At 43.5% G+C, this 24,507-nt stretch overlaps 1 protein-coding gene across 7 annotated transcripts in view; it reads right to left on the reverse strand.

The window, feature by feature from the left end:
• The window catches only part of BICD1 (BICD cargo adaptor 1), a 153,969-nt gene that overhangs the window by 6,247 nt on the left and 123,215 nt on the right, over positions 1–24,507 (reverse strand). For 3 of the 7 annotated variants that reach the window (XM_060245707.1, XM_060245705.1, XM_060245711.1), the window contains one exon: positions 2,518–2,593. The exons of 3 other annotated variants lie outside the window; for them this stretch is intronic. In XM_060245707.1, the coding sequence (XP_060101690.1) occupies positions 2,518–2,593 (76 nt within the window). Of the gene's footprint in view, positions 1–2,517; positions 2,604–24,507 lie in introns of all 7 variants that reach the window. One more of the 7 variants, XM_060245710.1, reaches the window with a different exon arrangement.

Here is a 24,507-nt window from a genome sequence, read left to right on the forward strand (position 1 = left end):
CTTCGATTTACTTACAGACATACAAAGTATCAGTGGCATATAGCAGATAGGAACTCAGACTTCTTGCCATCCATTCATGTTCTCTGCCTTAGGAAAATTGCACTCATAACCATGGCACTACCATATCCGTACCATATATAATGCAGACACATGGTTTTGCAGTTCATTACTACGCAGTTTTAATGGCTATAGCAATAGCTGCATCACGGACCCATGGTTTATGAATGCAATAACATAGCATAGTTTTGCTGAGAACTATACATCATAACATATTGCAATCACAGTTTTTTAGGAAGGCCTTCCCAGCATTATGCCTGAATACCTGAAACTGAACTACAGCTAGTCTGTCAGGAACAATGGGTTATCACACAGTAGTCCATGTAAAAGGACCATGTGAGAGTTACCCGTTCCAAGCAGAGCCGGCACATCCCAGTAGGCCAGGTAGGTGGCAGCCTAAGGTGCTACCTGGCCTCAAGGGTGACCAGGGGGCGCCCCCTCCCTGCACACATCTCACTGCTCCTGGTGCCCCTTGCTTGCCCCTGCTGCACTTGTCCTTGCTGCCCGCCTCTCCACCACTCTCCTCTACCTCACTGCCTACTTGCGGGCAGGCGGGTAGCAGGGAAGGGGCACCAGGGGTGGCATGGCAGTGGGTGTGCTTGGAGGCACTTGGTGCCACGCCACCTGCCACCACTGCGCTTGCCCTCACCATCCCAGGTGTGGGGAGGGCAGGGGCCTAGGGCACCAGAAACCCTGGCACCAGCCCTGGATCCAAGAGGTCAGACAAGGGGACTCCTCAGAAGGCAAGAACAGGGAACCTGACATTTACTCAAGCTCAGCAAGTGCAGCAAATATGGGCTCCTGGATCCCCTTCTGCTGGAGACTCTGACAGACCCATCTTAGTTAGACCCTGCCTGCTTCATGTGCCTGTCCCTACCTGTTAGCCTCTTCCTGTAGGTCCTATGGCTGCTTGCCCTGATTTGTTAGGTCTATTCCCATAAAGTATTCACTGCCTATATATCCTGTGCTGCTGTACAGCTGTGCTATTACAGAGCTACAGTGGTAGTAACAGTGCAGCATACATTGTCAAGATTAATGTCATGAGCTATTGCCCCCAAGTGTTCCTTCTATGTGGTGTTATCCCACAGGGCTGTAGAAGGCAAATGTGAACTCTGAATCTATACGGCAGGACCATATCTGGGGGGTGAGCAGAGAGGGGTGCTTGCCCTGGGCGCTGACGGAGGGGGGGCGCCAAATTGGGTATGGGGTCCATTGTATTCTATGGGATCATAAGATAGAATGGCCCATAAGGGGGCGTCATTTTTTAATTTTGCCTCCCCCCAAAAAACGTGTGGATCCGGTCCTGCTATACAGGCAAGGCATGAAACTGCCCATGCATTGCCATGTGGCTGCTGTGTTCACACTATTTGCAAACATTTAAATTTTTGTATTTATTTTTTTTCTTTAAGCTATACAGAAAAGTGGGAGGCAAAAGGATAGGGTTGCCAAGTCCAATTCAAGAAATATCTGGGGACTTTGGGGGTGGAGCCAGGAGACATCGGGGCGGAGCCAGAAACAAGGGTGTGACAAGCATAATTGAACTCCAAGGGAGTTCTGGCCATCACATTTAAAGGGACCGCAGACCTTTTTAAATATCTTCCTTCCATAGGAAATAATGAAGGATAGGGGCACCTTCTTTTGGGGCTCATAGAATTGGACCCCATGGTCCAATTATTTTGAAACTTGGGGGATACTTTGGGGAGAGTCACTAGATACTATACTGAAAATTTGGTGCCTCTGCCTCAAAAAAACAGCGCCCCCAGAGCCCCCGAAACCTCCAGATCAATTCCCCATTATACCCTATGAGAATCGATCTCCACATAGAGAATAATGAAGTGCCCAGCAGACTCCCCCCACCCCATTTCTGGCAACACTGAAGGGGGATTGGCCTCTCTACTCACAAGTTGCTGCCAACTTCTTCAAAGTAACACAGACACCCCATCCCAAGAGGAAGCCTTTCAATCAGCGACTGAAGCCTCCGGAGGTAGAAACGCACATGGTCCTCTGGGGGCGGAGCTCCCCCCCCCCGCCGGCCAGACTCCCCGAGGAGACGCCTGTGGCAGCCGGAGAGGACGCAAGGACTACGAGTCCCAGCATGCACCTCGTGAAGGGAAGCTGGACTGGAGCGAATAGCAGGCCGGCGGTGGGCAGGTCTTTGTGACCCGGAGGAAGGGAGAAGCCTGAAGCCTGCGAGGGAGGGAGGCAGCCAGGGAAAGAGACACGGTGCCATTTCCCCACCCCCACCCCCGATTCTAGATTTTTGGAGAGTGGGGGAGGAGGTTGCTATTCCAGGGGTCCCCCGGCAGGGCGGGGGGTTTGGGAAGCCTACACAAGGATGTGAGGGGAAGTGAGATTTGCATAGAAAAGTCAAAGCAGTGGCTGTTACCCTGTGGCAGATTGACTACAGCATGCATTGAAGTGCAGGAGGAGAAGGAGGAGGAAGCATTAGTAGAGCATTACCTGACAGTCGGGCAGTCTCGCCTCCTGGCTAGTTGTGAGCCGTGTGGCGGTATGGAGGCAGCAGGCTGCTGACAATCTATAAGAAACTGATAAATTAGACATATATACAAAGAGATGACACTGGGGGGAGGGGTTAGTAAGTAAACAACAGACAAGGCAGCGGATGCAGAGATTTAGTGAGGAATGTGTGGTTTGGTCACAATATTGATAGGAAAAAACTGTGAAAAATATTACAAATGCTAATAGAAAACATTTGACCTTTTCAGTGGGAGAACTAGTGCAGTCCATACAAGGACTCAAAACCCATCACAGAATCACTGCTTGGAGGCCTAGTTTCAATTTCCTTCTGTAGAACAAGTTACTTCATGGAGCAATTGTAAGGAAATACAAAATGGATGGATGCAATTTATTTTTAAAAAATTAAACATGCTTGTGTTACTGAAAACATTGAACTTTTTATGTACAACTAACATCCTTGAGTCTCATTGTTTTCATTTCATACAACTGACACTCCTTTGGTGGCACCTAGGAAGGAAATGGCACTATGAAAGCTCAGCCTAAATAATAATTACAACAATAAACATTAAGGTACTTGGAGCAAACTGCTCCCAGAAATAAAAGTGTGCATGTCTGTGTTTATTTCAATAAAATGCTGAGTAAATTCTTTTTTAAAGTTATCCACCAAAACAAATATATCTGCTTTTTTTCTTTACCCTTTGGGCTAAACACTACTTTGAAATCATACAAAAAAATTACAGTTACCATTTAAGGAATACCGCAGTTAATATGAAGAGCACCAAATAATAATGCTATTAAAGTATCCACAGTGCATCAGGGCCAACTGTTTAGAGGTATGCTTGAATGCAAGCTGCAGGTTCTTGATACCTGCGCAAGATGGCTACAAACACATATTACATATGGAAGTCATGTATCAGACTACAAGGTGTGCTACTACAGTATCAAGGGGGTGGGGTTTCTACACACCCAAATTTGTGCAGCAATGCACAAATGTGTGGGAATATGTCAAGAGGAAATTGTGAATGTCAGACACACTGAGCCCAGAAGTATGAAAACAACCCCAAGTCGTTTATAAGGAGATAGAAACAGGCTCCACTGAAATCAAGAAGTTGTAACTTCTCAGCGGATATACTTCAAAACAAGCAGTGAGATACAAAAGTTATACAGTCAGAAGTACAGTCAGATATAACAATGGTTTGTGTGGGATGAGAGACCACTACTCATGCCTGCTAAACTGCATTGTTAAGGCTGTTATAATAGGCAAATCCAGACACTGGCAAATTTGACTATTTTAAAAAAAATGAATTCAGAGAGCCATTTACCAAGTGTCAACTTAATGAACATGTTAAACATTCAATGATCCAGATGCCTGTTTCATTCTTCCAAATGGCAAAGGAGAATTTAATCTTCTTCCTCTTTCCCCAGATTTCTAGCCAGTTGCCAAACTGTAGAAAATTTTCCCCATTATTTGGCCAGATGATAAAGAAAAGTTTTGTTGAGATTAAACAAGCACACTGTAGTTGAAGTCATCACTTAGTAAAAGGTTGAGTGCATCTATCTAAAGTGTGATGGGTACTCCAGTCTTTTTTTCCAGCTTACCTCTGAATATCAATAGTTATTTTAAAAAGTAAACTCCTCACACCACAAACTATCATCTTAAACTGCTGTGTGTGAACATTCATGCTATCAAAATACATATACAATAGAAATTGCTGTGCAACTGTATATTACTTTGATTTACAACTCAGGAACGGATGTGTGTGTATGTGTGTATCGATGCACTTGGCCACAGTTATATTACTTTAAATGTGTGTTTCTCCATTTACAAAAATAAACCCGCTCATAGTGTCTGATAATTCACAAATGAACTCTCTCTATTCCCATTTGGCTGATATGCAGAGATTAAAAATCCTTGAGAAACAATTCATATTCCCCTCCTCCCCAGTAATATTTTCAGTGTGGTCCTTGGAGAGTTCTTGGAAATAATATTTTTCTTTTCCTTACAGAAGGTCTTCCTTTGGAAGCAATTAAAATAGTACTACTCAGTCAGGCTCAGCAGACTGCTGAAGTTTTGTTTTTCTTTTTCCTTTCAGACAAGGTCACCAAGGGCCAATTCGTGCTGTCCTTAAATGTGCATTGCTGATCATTTTCCTTTGTCTCAAAAACAGGGATTCCAATTCTGGGCTTGGAAATTTGGAAGGTTGAGATTAAAGAGGGCAGGGTTTGGGGAGCGGAGGGGTCTCAATGGGGTATAACGCCATGGAGTTCATCCTCAATAGCAGTCATTTTTTCCAGGGGAACTGATCTATGTCATCTGGAGATCAGTTGTAATTCCAGGGGATCTCCACGTCCCACCTGGAGGCTGGCTACCAGAGAAAAGAGCCTAGAGTAAAATATATTTGCAGGAAAATTGCACACTGCACTTCATCCTTTCTCTTGCTCAACTCACTCCTGGGTAGCTTCCTTGCAAAAATTTAAGTCTGGGGCAGAGTACCCACAAATCCTATGTTCTTAAATCCAGGATGTCAGCAAAGATAGACCAGTTTTGTATGGAATAAGGAGGGGCCAGACCATGGGCCCCCTTGGCTGCTTGTGTGTTGTTTTTGTTTTAACCTTTCAAGTCATTACATGAATCCCAAGCATGTTTTCTCATACTTCTAGTGGAGATCTGTGCTGCCCTCCAGTGGGTGTTATGTGTGTGCATTCATGCAAAGTAGATTTGCAAGCCTGCTTTTTCAGATAATGAAAGAATATTTATGTCCTTCAGAATGAACTTCGGCAAGAAGGGGCATAACAAAGTATCACAGAACACAATATATAATGTTGCTGACAAGGTCAAACTGCAAATTGCTCCTAAAAGCTACTCGCATTTTGTACCTTTTTTACAACATTTATTTAGGAACATCTTTTGTCAAATGGGTTACGAGCACAACTGATGCTAATAGGGGGAAAATCCCCTCCCCTAAAAAAAACAGACTTTGTTTGATTCTTGAAAGAAATTTATTTGTACACTGTGTGTACGCTCAGGTTTCTACTATGGATAGAATGTTGAGAATGTGAGGTACAAAGGAAATTTGATCAGTAGACCTTGTTACTAGAGGACTTCCATACAGCTGAGACTGCAGTCTTTCAAGCAAACAATCTTGCAGCATGGTGCAGAATAGATTACATATGTTGTTGCCAGAAAGTTATATTCAGCAGCTCTAAAACCATTAGGGTTTTCATATGTTTTTGACTGCTAGAGGTGAGGTCAGGAATGATGTATGTGAGCAGTACAGCCTAAACAGTTTCACTCTTCTAAGTCCATGAAGTCAATGTAGATTGAAGGGTGTAAGCCTGTTTAGGGTTGCACTGTAAAAGTACTAGAAACATCACAAATGACTTTATTAGTTTAAAATAAAATGCCAAACACGCAGCAATTAATATTTTAATATGGCTCAGATAGTGAAGGGAAAGGGCACTGGAATTCCTACATGTTTGATAAAGCAGGATTGTGAATAATGCCCCAAGTGTTATTCAGTTCTACATGTTATATTCGCTCTTTTAGATATTTTCAATATGGAATCAAAGAGTTCTTCATTTCAAAACTTTGATGAACTTTATTTATTTTCATTATTTATAGTCTGCCTTTCTCATCTGGACTCAGATTACACAGAGTAAGTCAACACAATCAACAGGATGGGACAAGCAATAAACAGTGCAATAGGATTAGAGTTGTAGAACCAATCAAAAGACTAAAAACAGAAAGCAAGCAAAATATAAGTATTAACGTAACATTAAATATGCAAAAATTACATAGTAGTATCCTAGTCTCAGCAAGTTATATGCAGTAGTATGGGCTACAGTCCTTAACGATTTATCCAAGTAACTTTGGGGACATTTTGACATTTTTGTATTTGTGTGTGTGTCTGCACTCAAAAGTCATGTCAACTTCCACTGACCCCTACTGGGGCCTGGAAGATATTCAGAGAGGTGGCTGGAAAAAAACCCTGCCCCTGCATTGAGCTCTCTTCTGAATGTTATTGTCTTGCATTACATAGCTTTGGGTCCAGTGTAGTAACAGAAAACAACTCTTCAAAAATGTACCAATTAAATATGAATTTAGTTCCTGATGCATGTTGTTGGAGGGGGGGGGGACATGCCCGCAGGACTGAGGTGTGGAAATTACAGGGAAACCTGCCATATGGAAGCCCTGTTACCACTAAGCTGCATTGACAGTCATAGTGTCAGTGAGGAAACTACACAAGCCTGTTCCTGTGTGATAAATACCAGTAAGAGGGCCCACAAGGAAACTGGGAGCAGACTGAGTCACTGCCTTATTCACCCTAACACAGTGTTTCCCAACCACTGGATAGCCAAGCCTACAAAAATAATTCTTAAGCTTCTGTGGTTAGAGACCTCTGCCCTAATGGCCCAGCCTACACTGACTTGTGATGTAATTGCCACATAGTGACCCATTCATGTGCCCAGGGAGTTTTATTTAGTTCAAATTTACTAAGCCTGTGGTCCACCAGGCCCGTAGCCACGGGGAGGGGGGGGGGTCCAGGGGCAGGGCCGGCCCGCGCCCTGGGGTGCCCTAGGCAGACTTGCTGCCTGGTGCCCCCCAAAGCACCCCCATGGCTCCCTCCCTGCAGCTCCGTGTCCCTCCCTACCCCCCTGGCGCGGCATCCCATCCGCCCCCCCCGGCACTCTGCTGGTCTGCTTAGCTGGCAAGCAGCCCGCGCCAGCGCATTTTGTTAAGTGACAAAACATGCAGGTGCGGGCTGCTCACCGGCTAAGCTTACTTTTAGCCAGTGAGCCCCAGGGGGAAGGGAGCCAGCAACGAATGGAACGCCACAGCTTTTAGCGGTGGCAGGCAGGCCAGCGGAGCACTGGGGGGGGGCGGGATGCCGCGCTGGGGGGTGGCTAGTGGCGGCAGCAGTGGCGGGGAGGGGAGAGGGAGGCAAGCTAAGCGCTTGCCTGGGGCTCCGAACGGCCGGCCCCGTCTAGGGGCCACGGCCCCTCTATTTAAAAATCCCTCCCCCCATAGGACCCCTCCATTGGGCCTTCAGGGCTGCTGCTGCTCAGCGGGGGGGGGGGGGGTTGCACTAAAGGCTCCTCACGAGAAGCCCTCAGTGCAAATGGGACCATCTGGCCCCAGAGCCCCCCACCAAATTTCTTACCTTGAGGGCCCCTCCACCCAAAATTTTCTGGCTACGGGCCTGTGGTCCACTTAAAAAAAAAGCATAAACAAATCAACACAACAGCAAACACCCGGGAACCACTTTCATAAGCTTCACTATCACAACCTACTTTTGGATCAAGGCCCAATGATTAGGAAACGCTGGTCTCCAGCATACATAGTCAGCATGTGAAAACACTGTAAGAGCTACAACTCTCTCTCTGTCTGTAAATATATATATATTTTTTACCTTGGGAGGGATATATATATATATATATATATCCCTCCCAAGGTAAAAAAAACACAGCTATACTACTTCGGCAAACATTACAGCAAAAGGCAATGAAAACCTGATAGCTCTCTCAGTCATGGCATTAGTTATTAAGAAAAAAAAATCAGGCCTCAAGAATAACTTTCTTCAGAAATGAAGGACAAAGGAGAGACAAATTTGGAAATGGGGTCAAAAATACCCCTCATTGAAAACATCAAAAGCCCACAAAAAGTAAAAAAATTAAAGCAGAAAACACAGTTGGAAATCTATAAAACTGTTTATTTTAAAGAAAGCAATCATTGTAACCTTAGACATACACACACCCCAAATATGTAAAGTTGAGAAGGTGACTCAGAAGTTTGGGAAATTTGAACAGTTCAGTACACATGTGGCTATGGGTCATGTAGACTAACTCCCCCCCCCTATAAAGTTGAGATGATCAAATCAGAGGTTTGAAAAATTTGAAGGACAAAAGGAACCAATCAGATCAGTGGACAGGTTGCTAGGGTCATCTAGAGTTCCAGGCTTCATAGCTCCTTCAAGTCTGGAAAATGAGGATGCCTTCAAACATGTCCTGGCTTGTCTCGCAATGGGGTATGCAATGACTCCCTTTCCAAAAGTGCAGTGTGGTTCAATTTGAGCTTTTCCATGAGGCTGTGAGCATGAAGGAAGCTGTGACAGAGCACAAAGACAGGGCTTTTACCTCCTCCTACTATTTACTCAACAATTCAAGTTGTAAAGACTGCTTTCCTTTGGGGTCATTGCAACCCTCAATTCCAAAAGTGTTCTAAATCCTCAAAGCCAAAAAAAGGTCTATAGATATAAATTATGAGGAAAAAATTATTTTCACTGTTTACTCCACCTTGAAGATAATAAGTGTTGGTCTATCTATTTAAACATGGAACAGTGCTAAAATCATTTTTTCAATATTTTTGCGGTCAACAGAACTCCAAATTACAATTATGCATAGTGCTTTCATTTTCAAGCTGACTGGGGCCAGATTGACCCCATTTTCTATTGGGGCCAGATTGACCCCATTTTCCCTTTCGATGAAATTCAACATTAAAAAAAGAAAGGTAGTAGGGAGCAGGGAGAGAGACTTCAGGGCACTGCAGTTCACTGAGGAGAAGACATAACAGGTGGTTGGAGCCTGTAGAAAGCTTTAAATGGGTAAACAAATTCCCCCCCCCCCCATGACTCCAGGGTCAAAAATACCCCAATTCCTAGGGAGGGAGGGGGAGAGAGACAGACAGACAGACATGCTGACTCATATACATACTAGCTGCTCCCAGAATTTCTCATACACACACACACACACACACACACAAACACATGACTGGTTCTAATTTTTTTCCAACATTTTTCTGGTTTAGCAACTTGCTAAACTTTTCCCTAGATCTTTATCATTTCCTGAGGAGGATGCATATTTGCTTTCTGCTGTCAGAAAAGCTGCTCATTAAACATATAAATCCTGCATACTATTCCTCTTTGCCCTTTATATAGTTATATTATAGCACTTCCATCTGCTGGATTGACATTTGATAAATTTAAAAGAGGCGGTATACAGAAATAACTTTAAGGAAATATTAATGCAAATCAAGATCCCATTTGGTGCCATTGTGTTGCTAAAATCCCTACTCTCAAGGAAAATGTGACAAAAATTGAATAATTCATTTTTTACATATTTGAAAACTTATATCTGGTTTTCATCCTACTAAGTCTCTCAGAACACAGTCTGAATAACTGAGACATTATGACCATATCAGTTTCCTCAGTAAGTCAAACGTGTCTAGGCTAGGGATGGTCAAACTGTGGCTCAGAAGTAGGCTTCCCAACCCCCCCGCCCTGGCGGGGGACCCCCGAAATTGCATCCTCATCCCCCGCTCTCAAAAAATCTGGGGGAGGGGGAGAGAGAGAGAACATACCTTTAGGCATCGTGTTGTAGAGCTTCTGATCCGTTTTAAAATGTGTCCCTTTAAGGCTACACAGGAAACAGGAAGGGCTTCATGGGAAAGTAAGTTTCCATGGAGAACGGCCCCTCCCTTTCTTTTCCTGTGCTGCCTTGCTTTCGTTTTCCCAGCAAGCACATTCTGCTGGAAGAAGACCAAGTACGGTAAGTGTTTATGTGTGTGTGAGAGAGAGGGAGGGGGCAAGGAGGGGGGATTCCGTGGTATGGAGGCCCTCCCCCCCCTTTAGAAAGCGTGCGGGGGGAGGGAAATGTCTACTAGGCACTCTATTATTCCCTATGGAGAACGATTCCCATAGGGAATAATAGGGAATTGATCCGTGGGTATTGGGGGCTCTGGGGGGGCTATTTTTTGAGGTAGAGGCACTAGATTTTCAGTATAGCATCTAGTGCCTATCCCCAAAATACCCCCCAAGTTTCAAAACGATTGGACCAGAGGGTCCAATTCTATGAGCCCCAAAAGATGGTGCCCCTATCCTTAATTATTTCCTATGGAAGAAAGGCATTTTAAAAGGCGTGCTGTCCCTTTAAATGTGATGGCCAGAACTCCCTTGGAGTTCAATTATGCTTGTCACATCCTTGTTCCTGGCTCCACCCCCAATGTCTCCTGGCTCCGCCCCCAAAGTCCCCAGATTTTTCTTTAATTGGACTTGGCAACCCTACTCAGAAGCCATATGTGGCTCTTTTACACATATTGCATAGCTGACTAGGAGAAGGCATTTAAAGTAGCTTTTTTCCATGTCTCCCTCCCTCCTCCATCCATTTTCCATCCTCCCTCCCTCACCTGATGTTCACGCCTTGCAGCTCTCTCTGCTCAGAGCCAAACTGGCTGTATGAGCAATATCAATAAAGTCTTGCGGCTCTCAAACATCTGATATTTATTCTATGCGGCTCTTACATTAAGCAAGTTTGGCCACCCTTAGTCTAGAGACTGAGTCAACAGAATGAAAGCCTAGATGCAGGTATTTACAGCCCCATACATCACAATCTAGAAATCTGCAGGTCACTGGCCTCTGTTAATTAAGTTAATATCTAAATTGTCTTTCATGTACGCCTTTAGGTAAAAATTTGAAGCCCACAACTGTAGGAGTGGGGGCCGTAGTAAGGAAGCAATCTATAAACAAATAAATGATTATCAGTTATCTGTTCCAAGTGTTGGTTTCATCTCTGCACCCCTGCTGGGTACTCTATATCTATTTTTTTTTTGGGGGGGGGAGAATCTCTAGATCACACAATTTAGGTTTAATTGCTTTACCACCTTATGCAGCTCCTTAAATTTGTCTCATACATTCTTAATACAGAAACTATAAGGTATTTCCTATTGCTCTCAGCCTGCAAGGCAACTGTATTTCTCAATTGGCATTTGGGACAATTATAGATAGACTTGGAGTCATTTCTGTATTTCAGTGAAAGAACAAAGGACGGATAACATGGACTGGATGCAGGTTCTCAGATAAGGTAAAGTGACATTGCATCAGCAACAAAAGTTAAACTGACAGCCTCCTTGCATTCCAAAGATGATGCTCATGGCCTGAAGAATTAGTTTTCTACATGTCTGTCTTTTAAATTTTTATAACATCCAGCCTGATAAAGAGTTTTGCTGAGCTCAAAAGCTGGCACAATATTTTGTGCAGATCTGGTTGCTCCTAATAAAAAGAATCACAGCGATTTTATTGTTTTGTGGTCATTTTTTTACCATGGTTCCTGAAACGGGCAGAGAGGAAGACTGTGTCTGTGCTGTTTCCCTGTCACATGAGGCTGGGAAGGAACGACACATTTAGAATAATACACCATTATTAGTAACTTTGCTAGGATATAGCTGTATTAACCACATGACTCCAATAGCAGAGAATACCACAGATCACAGGGTTCATGCCCACGGTCTGGATTTCATCCTAATCTTTCCATGGCTTTGACAAAGTGAATTTAGCTCGTTAATACTGAAATAAAATTTTGGTAGTCTTTATGGGTAATGCAAGACTTCTTCCTATCCTTGCTGAAAAAAGACTAACACAGGTATACCCTTGGAATTACAACCTCTCTGTGTTTCTGTCTTTCACCAGCAGATTTATTGACATGTTTAGGAATTTTACTAAATACACAGAACTAGGAGAATGTAATTAATGAAAGGGGTGCCAGCCAGGCCCTACAAGAGTGCCTGAGAAATTAATTGCAAAACCTTCAGACACAGAGGAAGAGATAGGACTGAATATGTGTCTGAACAATAGACTCACTTTTGCCCTGCAAAGGCACTTTTTCATTCATGTTGTCCATACAAGTGCATACATATTACTCATATTTTAGGGAAATGTTGACATAGGCAACACAGTCACTAGTACAGCCTGCGAAGAATTCTGAAGGAGGATTCAAAGAGGGAGAATGAAAGGAAGATGGGAGAAATTCTTTTGAGGAAACAGCACACTGAGGAACAAATATTAGTACAAGAGAACACACATCAAGGTTGCGGTCAGACAACAGACTTAGCACAATCTGACCCCACATCTAATTAAGCCAGGGTTTTTTTGTAATGGAAAATTTTGATCAGACATCCCCCCCATAACCAACTTCAGCACACGCTCACTTTGTGGTTGATTGATCAGATCACTGCAGCAACCATGGAGTGGGTGGTCATGCAGCCTTTTTTTCATCATTTGTCCTCTGAGCATGTGCATAAGCACTTATTGGAAGGAGCGCTTCAAACTTCTGGCAGGATGGCAGCTGGTGGCCAATGGGATTGCTGGAGGAGGCTGCTGGGATATATAGTTCAGCATGTGGGAAGTATTTTTGAAACTGTATCTTGGAAGTTTTCTTAAGAAAAATACAGACTTGAGACGTTCCCGTGAGACATAGAGAGAGAGAGATGTCTCTAAACTGTAAATAATAAATGCTCAAGAGGTGGCGGATGACCCAGGGGTGATTATGTGCTTATGTGCACATCCCTACCTGACCAAGGGGGACAGATGGGAAGGTTCACACTTCCCACCCAGCTTCAGTTCACAACAGGAGAGTTCAAACATCCAGAAATGCGGGATGAAAGCACTGACCTCCATAAAGACCAGACTTCCCCTGGTGCCTAATAACTCCACTTTGAAGGTGGGTCAGAATAGGGTGCCAGCAACTGGGGAATGGGAGGCAGATGTCACTGTCTGATTGTGCACTTTAAATCCAGAAATGATCAGCAACAGCTTCAGATCAAAGTGTTTGTCTGACTGCAGTCCTTGTCAATAATTAGCTCCAGAAGTGTTGAAGGACCAGGTCTTTTGTTTAGGTTTCTGTACATTAACAGACACATGCAAGACTCCATTTGTTTAAGAAACCATTAATCAAAGAGGAGGCCAACAGAAGACTGAGGAAGGCTGCGTCAGAAGTGAGTTTGTATCCACCAATCAATTCAACTAAAGGCAATGACCATTCCGTTGATGAAAGAGGCTGTTGGATTGATGGAATGTACCTTGCATCCATTGAATGCACTATCCTTAGCTGCATGTAGTGATGGGATACTACTCCAGGGGATATTTCTCATGCATTAATTTTTATGTCTGAATGAGTGCATAGGTTTCCCAATTCAGATTTCTGTATATGAACCAGACATGTATTTTACTCCTTCAGGAAAGACATTTATTAACCTTTGCAGGTGCCAGAACTACTTCCGAGGTTTCATCAGCATGGTGAGCAGTTCATGGGGTATTTACACCAAACCATTTGGTCTGTTATTTTAAAAAGAGCTTCTGCCTATGGCCCAACTCATGGCACCCACAAGATACACATAGACATAGCTCTAGGCCAAGATACATGCTGAGATTTATTTAATTTATACCCCCCTTTTCTCCCCAGTGAGGACCCAGAGCAGCTTACATCATTCTCCTCTCCTCTCCTCTCCTCTCTTACCCTCAAAATAACCCTATGAGGTAGGTTAGACTAAGAGTATATTAGAAATCCATGTTTTTTTCTGGAATCCTTCCTGTATTCCAGTGGCAGCCAACGGTAGCTCTCCAGATATTTTTTGCCTACAACTTCCATCAGCCCCAGACAGCAACTGGAGAACTACCGTTGGCCACCCCTGCTCTATTCATTCCCATGTTTATAAAACAGGGGTGGCCAATGCTAGCTCTCCAGATGTTTTTTGCCTACAACTCCCATCAGCCCCAGCCATTGGCCATGCTGGCTGGGGCTGATGGGAGTTGTAGGCAAAAAACATCTGGAGAGCTACTGCTGGCCACCCCTGTTATAAAAGATGTACTACTGCAGGGCTCAACAAATCTTCTCTCATGAGAGCAGCTGCCATGACAATTCTAGAGAACACCTCCTCCTCTCTGTTGCACCTAAAGACAACGGGGCACCTCCCACCCATTCCACAGACCTCAGGAATACCCTTACACAGGGCTTTTCTTGTAGACAAAGCCCAGAAGGAAATAATTTGCATATTAGGCCACACCCCCTGGCACCAAGCCGGTCATAACTGTGTTCCTGTGCGTTCCTGCTCAAAAAAAAGGAAAGAAAAAAAACCCCTGCCCTTGCAGTTTCCAGGTGTCCATGAACTCCAGTTTGATAACCAGTGGTGTAGAGAAAGTAGGGATAGGATGGAGTTTTTCTTCCTCTTAAAATGCCAGAAATGGTGTCAGCTACTGAGACTTACTAGATTTGAGATGGGGGGGATTTCTTTAAACACCTGGAATTCACTGTCACAAAATATGGACATACCCCTTGGAATGGACAAATTCAAATTCAATGCAAGCCCTGACCATTAACCTATTCTTCATCTGAAGCAAATTCCTGCCCTCCAATCAGAGATACTCACTGGTAATAATCAAATAAAAATACGTCAACATGTTCTCATCACAGTCATGTTATCCTGCACTTTAAATAATTCTTTTTTAAAAAATTGTTGGATGGGTTTTTCTAAGCATATGGTTTTCATCATTCCTCAATAAATCAACTGAAAGTTTAGCTAACAGGTTAGTGAAACAGCAAATACAGCAAATGGACACAGAGAAGATTTAAAGTTTTGTTTCATTCTCTTAGACAGCCCACAGAAACAACATTTAACTCACAGCATTCATGCAGATATACTCAGTTCACATAGGGGTAAGTAGTGTCAACAGACCTCACTAATTCCCCAAAGGGAATAAGGGTCAAATTAGATATTTATTTATTTATCAGATTTATATCCCGCCCTGCCCTGACAGGCTTAGGACGGCTAACAACAATTTAAAAACATTAGCAAACATATTAAAATTAGATCTATAAAAACATTTCCATATATATTAAAAAATTCAAGATGGCAAGCTTCTGTTTTTCATTATATCAATTCAGTGAGATTGTCGATGCTGAAGGTAATAGCCACCTCCTCCTAACCATTAAAGGCGAGTTTAAAACGTTCGGTCTTACAGGCCCTGCGGAACTGCGGCAAGTCCCGCAGGGCCCTGATGTTTTCGGGGAGGGCATTCCATAAAGTGGGGGCTGTTACCAAGAATGCTCTGGCTCTAGTGCTGGTCAATTGCGCATGTAGATGTTAAACAACATTGGGGAGAGAACTGCCCCCTGAGGGACCCCACATACAAGAGGATGCCTCTGGGACAACTGCTCCCCAATAGCCACCCTTTGTCCCCGGCCTTGGAGAAAGGAGGTAAGCCATTGAAGGGCAGACCCCTGAATCCCCACGTCGGCAAGGCAGCGGGACAGAAGCTGGTGGTCGACTGTGTCAAACGCAGCTGACAGATCTAACAGCAACAGCACTGCTGAGCCGCCCCAATCCAGATGTCTCAAGAGATCATCCATGAGGGCGACCAATACTGTCTCCGTCCCATGGCCTGGCCGGAAGCTGGACTGAAATGGGTCTAAGACGGAAGCGTCATCCAAGAATCCCTGTAACTGTACTGCCACTGCCCTCTCAATGACTGCCCAGAAAGGGCAAGTTTGACACCAGCCGGCAGTTTGCCAATACAGCCGGGACCGAAGATGGTTTTTTGAGGAGAGGGCCTACCACCGCTTCTTGCTGGATGAACTAGCGGAGATGTGGCATCGACAACTCTCCGCCATGGGAAAGATTCCTTCAATCAGGGACCTGTTGATAATCACCTGCAACGGGGTTCACAATTCCATCCGGCAAGCATGTATCAACCAGGACGGACATGGGTCCAGATCGCAGGTAGTGGGACATACAGTACTAAGGACCTTGTCGACTTCCTCCAAGCTGAGTGGAGTGAAATGGTCCAGGATCAAACCAGAAGACACGCTTGGGGCCTCGAATTGATTCACTGTGTGAAGATTGGTGGGGAGATCACGGCGGAGCAGCAGGACCTTATCTGCAAAAAACCTGCAAAAGCCTCACAGCCGATTTCCAATTCCTTATCGTTTGGTCTGCTCTGTGGCAAGTTTGTAAGCATCCAAATTGTTCTAAATAATTGGGCCAGGCAAGAATTCGCAAATGCAATCTGGGTTGCAAAGTAAGCCCTCTTTGCAGTCTTAACTGCCACCTCATAGGACTTCATACACAGCCTATAAGATGTTCTTGTTGCTTTGTTGCGGGCGCACCGCCATCACCTCTCTAGCCGTCTTAGTTGCCGTTTCATCAGCCGCAACTCCAGGGTATACCACGGTGCAAGCCGTGAGCGGCAATGAAGAGGGCACCAGGGAGCGATCTCGTAGATGGCTGCGGAGAGTTGTCGATGCCACATCTCCGCTAGTTCATCCAGCGAGAAACCCAGGGACCAAGGATCCCACAGAGCCATTTGAAATCACATAGGGTCCATCTGGCTTCGCGGGCGAGCCAAAATATGCTCACCGCCTAAACAGGGTTGTGGCGGCACAGCCATACAGGCCTTCAGGGCATAGTGGTTCGACCATGGCACTGCCTCGGCACAAAGAGTGTGCCTGGTCTCATGGGTGGTAGTTGTTACATATTGGGAGAGTCCCAGTGTCACCATGGATGACACCAGGTCCGTCGGCTGTAAGGAGTTTGCGTCATTGGCATGGACACTGAAGTCACCCAGGACTAAAAGCCGTGGGTACTCCAATGCCCAGCCTGCTACGGCTTCCATCAGGGATGGTAAGGCACTGGCTGGTGCAGTAGGCGGACGGTACACTAGCCAGATAGCCAACCTCTCCCCCACATCCCATACCAGGCCGGCACACTCTATGCCAGTAATCATTGGGGATGGGAGTACCCGGAAGGAGTAAGCCTCCCCTATAAGTAGTGCCACCCCTCCCCCCTGCCCACTAGTCCGTGACTGGTGAAGGACCAAGTACCCAGGTGGAGCCATTTGAGAGAGAGCTACTGTCTCTCCATCTCACACCCAGGTCTTGGTCAGACAAGCCAGGTCCATTGCCTGCTCCTGCAGGAAGTCTCGTAGGACTGCGATCTTATTATTAATAGACCTGGCATTGCACAACACCAGGGACAGAGGTGGGTAATTTCTCTTGGCCCCACTACTTGCTACCATCGGGGTGGGACAAAGGCTGGAAGGAGAGTGAGCATTCCCATATCTCAGTCTCCTTCCCTTTAGTTTTTGCCTATTCCCACCGCTATACTTTCCCCGCCCCAGGAGCACTGGGATCCCCTGACCGGACATCAGCATTAGGTGGTCTTTGCCTCAGCCACAGACCAATCACACTGTGATAATGTCCTCTTACACCTCTCCTGTGCTTCCTATTCTTATATTTATACCTTATATCTACTCCTAACCTATCTAGCTTAATTTAATAAAAAGCAACCTAATTTGGTCCCTACCACTAATTAATTAAACTAATCTCAATTTGGATAATCACAACCCCCCTAAATTATTCTACCCATCCAATTAATTACTTGTCAATTAACAGCTATTACAAGGTACCAACTATACTTATAACAATTTAAGCTCTAACATTAAATCCAGATTCTCCTATTAAATTGACATTAATCTAACTAATAATTTGATAATCCAATTAATTAAAACAATTTCTAATAATTAATTTTGCAGAAGAATAAAACCTGGTTAGCAGCAGTAAATTTAAAAGAATAGAGAGTTCTTATTTATGATCCAAGGGATACCCTGTGGTTAATTTAAAGGGTAAAAGCAGCCCGAAAGGGACCTGATTCAGATCAGTCATTAGTGGCAAAAGGGCAAAATTCTTTGAACAGTTTTCCAGTGTAAATCTTCCACCCCACCAAGCAGAAACCACAGCAGCACATGGGGCCATTTTGTACTGGGAAAATGGCACATGAGAATAGAATTTTACAAACCTATCCACAGTGCAAGGGCCCATTTACAAGCTCTTTTAGCCTTTTAAAACCCTAATACGGTAATTGATCTCCCCAATAAGATGTAGTGTGGGCATAAAAAGTACATCCAAGAAAACACCTCAGGACACTCTACAACATCGTGTTACCAAAGCAGACAGATCTATGGGGAAAGGGTTCCCAAGGTGTAGGAAGTTTAAATTCTACTGAGTCACATATACTGTGAAATCCAGAATAAAAAACAAAAGGGTCTTATGAAGCAAGAGCCAGATGAAAGATGTGATTTTGTAAAGTGGTCATCATTCCTGATTGATATGTCTGCATTCTTGAATAAATAATATAACAGTGCTGGAAAAAAGCAGGCAATGCATATTATCCATACCTCATTAAACTATTCCGGGGGGGGGGGAGGGGAATAAAAGTTACTTTTGGTTTACAATGTACCACAAATTCCTAAAAGTCTTTCAGTTTGTTTTTTTTTAGATAAGATGATTGTTCATTCAGCACAGTAACTTCTATCATGCAAAATGATCTAGAAAGGCATGTCAAAGATGCCACTGATATAATTGGCACTGCCATACCCACATGGAGAGCTGCTTCACACAGCTTGTCGTGCACAGCTAAATCCACGCAGTTTTGTTTTCAAGCAGCAACCACACCTTAAAAACCTGTAAAGGACAATTTGCAGAAAAATGCATTCTAACTGTGAACCTTATCTGTTAGTGAGATAATGTTTGGTAATAGCAGGACAATTTGGTAGTACCGTATATCCATGTATTCTGCTTTAATGTTTTCCGAGTACTTTATTTAGCATGGTTTGATAGAAGGTGTGTGTGTGTGTATATATATATATATATATATATATATATATATATATATATATATATATACCTTGTTCACAAATAAAATAAATGGGTACTAATAAAATGATCGGTTGTATAAAATTTGCAGCTAAATTAGTATATGAGGCACAACAGCAAATCTGTGCCATTGCAATTACTAAACCATATAGTTTGGCATGAAATGTGCACTGTCTTGTCCACAGTATTTGGAAACCTGAACTGACCAGAGGAAAAAAAGCATAAAGCAGTGGCACCAAGAGGTAAAAGTATGTTCAGCAAGCTGCTTTCTTAACCAGTTAAAACCAAGTAAAGCCCTTAGCAAAGGTTTCTTTTCTAGTTTTGAAATTGCTTTTACAAGGACTTTATACCACAGCTGGAATGGTCATATGCACATGGAGTACTCATTGATTTAATTCAATGAGCATATCAAAAAATGGTGGTTCTAATACAAAATACAAATGTAGGCAAATACATGGTATGTGAAACTGTGGACAAAAATGAAAAGCAACATTGGGGGGAGGGAAGAGAACAAAAATGGATTTAAAATGGATATTAGCCTCTATCAGAAGCACCAGTTTTTATTTTATAGCAGGGTAAAAATAATTGGTTAGACAGAATCCTAGAGTCTTGCAGTTTGCCCAGTTACTGTACTATTTCATTTCTTTTGATGCAAGCACAAACCAAACTCCTGCAAAGTAGGAGCTACTCTGTTTCTCTGAATGTTTCTGTGCATGTGCTGGGAACATCAGTGCATAGCATCCCTCCACCACTCCTCTAGGTGAATGTGTCAGCTACAACTCACATGGACCTTTCTTTTTGGATGTATCAGAGCCACAGCACTGGACACTGCACAGAAGAGCAGCAGCCCAGTTGAAATGCAGGAATTCAGCCCACAAAAAATCAGATCAAGTTTTGTACTGGCACAGATAGCATTCACTCTCAGATCAAGTTTTGTACTGGCACAGATAGCATTCACTCTCTCTCAAGATCTACTAACAGTGAAATCTCAGAGTGACACCCTGTGACAGAAAACCTCTACCAGCCAAGAGTATCACCTAGATCAGGGGTGGCCAAACTGTGGCTTGGGAGCCACATGTAGCTCTTTCACACACATTGTGGCTCTTGGAGATTGAGGAGTAACTTAATGCAGGCTTACTCTCACAAAAGCGTGCCTAGCATTGGGACCTCATTCAGTCTCTGAATTTCTATTTCTGCTGTGTGAGAAATGGGAAAGGAGGAAATAGGCAGGTTTGTAAGCTCTTCTCCTCCACCACAGAGGTCAACCGAAGACCTAGAACAGGGAAAGAGAGTGCAAGAGCAGAGGGATCCACTGGAAGGAGGAATGAAATTAAAGAGGGTGGTGCAGGGTTCCCCTTTAATTTCATAGCTCTTGCAGGCAGGGGTCATTTTGTAGAAAAAGAGGTGCCAGAGCTCATTAGAGCAGCTCATCTGCATATGCCATACACCCCTGTCATCACTGGAAGGTGGACTAAATTATATCAGCTCAGCATCTACCTTAAAATGCTTCTTGAATTATAATTGTCATAATAAAACCTTACTCCCATAATACTATTTAGATTACTTTCTCCTATGTGACCACAGTGGCATGATGAAGATTTTCATCTGACTGCTTTGTATGTTTTGGTTATTTTCCCATGTTTTGTGGGAGGAAATATTAGAAGGTTTGTCAAATCTTAGAGTTCAGCAAAATTTTCACAGGGGAGTTGAACAATGGAGCCCAGAAGCAAGTATTTTGGGAGAGGGGTGTAAAAAAAAAAATTTAGAGGTTCTGGAGCTCCTGCCCAAAATGAGGGACCTCCTGCTTGCAGGAGCTGAATTTATTAACCTTGGTGTCAAGGCAAAGAGAGATGCATAATGATGCAAATGGTGATCAGTGATTTATATGGTATATCTGTGTTTCCTTCTCCCACTGGTATGAAAAAATAATTCCCTAACCATTCCCTATACAGGTCTTATGCAGACTGTTACTCTCAGCTTTTGTTTTTAAAAAAAGTCATGTTGTAAAGTGCATACATATGTATTTTATCTATTTGTGCAAAGAAAGTATTAAGAGTTTTAATAAAGACGTGTGTGTAATATTTCTTCATATCTTGCAGCTCTCAAACATCTGCTGTTTATTCTATGTGGCTCTTACATTAAGCAAGTTTGGCCACGCCTGACCTAGATTGTTTGAAATCTTGGACCTCTGAGGCATTTACATAAGAATAATCCATTCATTTCCATTCCATGTTGAACTATCCTGACAGAGTTAATCCCTTTTGAACAAAGGATAATACATTTTAGTCCAGAACACCCATTTGTCATGAAAGCACAGAGCAATTACTAGATGCTTGATAGAAATGGGACTACCCTATATTTTATACCATTCTGATTGGTACGTAACAGTAGCCTGTGACATCAGACATGGAACTTTGCATGGCATTCACTAAAGCAGCTTGTTGTGCTTAGAAAGGAGCCTTAGCTCCAATTCTGTTAACATACCCTTTAAGTTCTATTAAAGTCAGCAGGCTTAAAAGGGTGTAACTGTTTAGGATGGCGCTGTCAACCACATCCAACAGCTTTCCAATGCCCAGTGGGAATTACTTTTCTTTCTTTCTTTTGAACTGCTGTCACCCAAAGCATAAGGGGCTCTGGAAAGTTTCAGAAGTGATTTGTCACTATGACAGGTTGCTCTACCAATCACCAAAGGCAGCTGAAGCAAGATCTTATCTGTGGTTAAAACAAATATCTTCTACAGAGTTTTAGAAGCTAATTAGGAATTGCATGCAGCTGGTTTGAAGAGGTAAGAGGGTGTTTAACCGTTCCCTTTCATGCTTTTTCCCTGATTTAGACCTCTACCCCCACCCCACCACTGAAATTTGCTCCACGTGGAGAAAAAGAGAGGTATAAGCACCTGTCTGTCAAAAAAATTGTCCAAGGCATACTCAATGAAATCTGAGATTTGGGGGGGGGGGGGGGTGGAGCCTGAGGAAGGTGGAGAGAAGGGAGGGACCTCAAGCAGGTACAGTGCCAGAGAGTCCATCCTCCAAAGCAGCCATTTTCTCCAGGGGATCTGATCTTGGTCATCTGAAGATCAACTGTAATAGCAGGAGATCTCCAGGTACCACCTAGAGGTTAGCAACCCTAGATGAGAAAAGAATGCCGCTAAATCAAACAGAAGGAATAATGATTACAATAGTGAAAATATGGTACCAAAGGCTTACAGTTCATAATTAAGGGTGGTTGCAACTTTCCCCACTTGTCAATGCAATAGCACCAATAATTGTTGCACAGCAGATGGGTTATATGATTATTCCATCCCAGGTGTGCCTGAGATTTGTCAGGGCTGGAGAGGAGAGCATCAATATAACAACCTGCAATTTTTAATGGCTCTGAAGCCCAAATTCCAAATGACTGAATAAGGACTCAGATACACAAGGAATGTCTCTTATGCGAGCCTGACTGGAATGCATAGTGTGGCTTCAATAAGGCATGGGCAAAAGAACTCCATAGAGATTGTAGCCTAAACTCCATAAATGTCTGATTTAATCTGTATGCAGAACAGCTCTGTGTGGCCCTAAAAGCCTAGGTCCTACCATTCAGTAGTAAAACTATCAAATCTTGTAATCCCAAAACCAAATATATGTAGAGAGGAATATAACATTACACTACTTCTACATTGTTCTCTGATGTACCACTCTCTCTTGCACAGACATGCATGCACTTTTAATTAAGAATTTTTAGCTATATGCAGGGAGATATGGTTCTTCTGGGAGGGACTGGGATCCTCAGACATAAAAAAAATGACAAGAATTGGAATCTATGGGGAAAGATCAGCAGTTGTGCCTTGGGAAGCTACTCCTGAAAATGCTTTGGTTTCATAATCTTTAGCAGAGACACTCTATATTTCACTGTACTTTCTGCAATTTCCCTGTCCCAAAACTGGAGGTTTGGGGATAGAGCCTGGAGGCAATTTTTTCAGACACTGGAAACACATGGAGATCATCCACATTTCTGTCAATATGAGCCATTTCTTAAGAACAATTTTCTTTTCCCCTACACAAATATGAACTAAAATGTTTCCAGGTCACACGATATTTCAAGATCCTTTTCTGAATGAGACTCCATGTTTCAAGTCTCAAGCTATAGGTTCCAAAAGCTGCTTCAGGAACCTAGGGCTGGAGAGAGCCTTTCAAGACCTTTCTTTGTCCTGACTATCATGCAAGGATAGAATTGCTGCCACCACTGCATACTCATGCCCTGGCAACAGAAACAAGGAAGTCACTTAGGGCTGCCAGGTCCGACTCAAAAAATATCTGGGGACTTTGGGGTTGGAGCCAAGAGACCTTGGGGTGGAGGCCAGGAGCAAGGATGTGACAAGCACGACTGAACTCCGGAGGGAGTTCTGGCCATCTAATTTAAAGGGACCGCACACTATTTAAATGCCTTCCCTCCATTTGGAAATAATAAAGGATGGAGGCACCTTCTTCGGGGGCTCACAGAATTGGACCCCCTGGTCCAATCTTTTTGAAACTTGGGGGTGTTTTGAGGAGAGGTACTGGATGCTATGCTGAAAATTTGGCGCCTCTACCTCAAAAAACAGCCCCCCCAGAGCCCCAGATACCCACGGATCAATTCTCCATTATACCCTATGGGAACCAGTCTCCATAGAGTATAATGGAGTGCCCAGCATACATTTCCATCCCCTCCCCTCACTTTCTGATAACCCTGAAAAAGGGGAGGCCTCCAAGCCAGGGGATCCCCTGCCCCCGCTTGGGGATTGGCAACCCTAATTCATCACTCCTTGCTAGCGTTACCACCTCTGAGTTGTAAATTCCTAGAGATTTGGGGGTGGAGTCTGAGGACGGATCTCACTGGGATACAATGCCATACAGGGTATCTTACAAGACACCTGTTTTATCTAAGGGAACTGATCTCTGTCATCTGGAGATCCATTGTAATTCCAGCAGATCTTCAGACCCCACCTGGAGGCTGGCAACCCTACAAGTCCTTGCTGTTTTCTTCTTTCTCTATTCTTGACTATGGTTATCTGCAGCTGGGAAACAAGGAGCAAGGGAAAAGCCATTGTCAGAAATTTTGTGTTTTCCCATTAAACTCTTAAGGACACCCAAAAGGGTATTTATTAAGAGTACAATAAAACAAACATTTCTTGTGATAGATCAGAATGACGGTCAAAAGTCAAGGTCTAAATAAAATAAATATATTAAGTTTTCAGAAACAGGACAGTTGAAACTTTAAGTCCTTAAGAAGAACTGAAAACCCAGATGATGTATTCTACAGAAAGCACACCAGTGTTGATAATAATTATCATTCCTTTTCAACAGTGTAATTGGCAGTGTTGGATTATGTCTATGATGAAACATACCACAGTTTGTACTTGGTTTGGGTAGCATGCACTAGACACAGCTGTGAAATTCCTAGGAAGTGCTCTTTGTCAATAATGTCCTGTATTTGGCAAAGCTGTACTGCTGTCACAACTTTTTTGTTAGGGGA

This window comes from Heteronotia binoei, chromosome 8 (assembly GCF_032191835.1).
Source record: "Heteronotia binoei isolate CCM8104 ecotype False Entrance Well chromosome 8, APGP_CSIRO_Hbin_v1, whole genome shotgun sequence".
In the NCBI taxonomy this organism is placed as follows: Eukaryota; Metazoa; Chordata; class Lepidosauria; order Squamata; family Gekkonidae; genus Heteronotia; species Heteronotia binoei.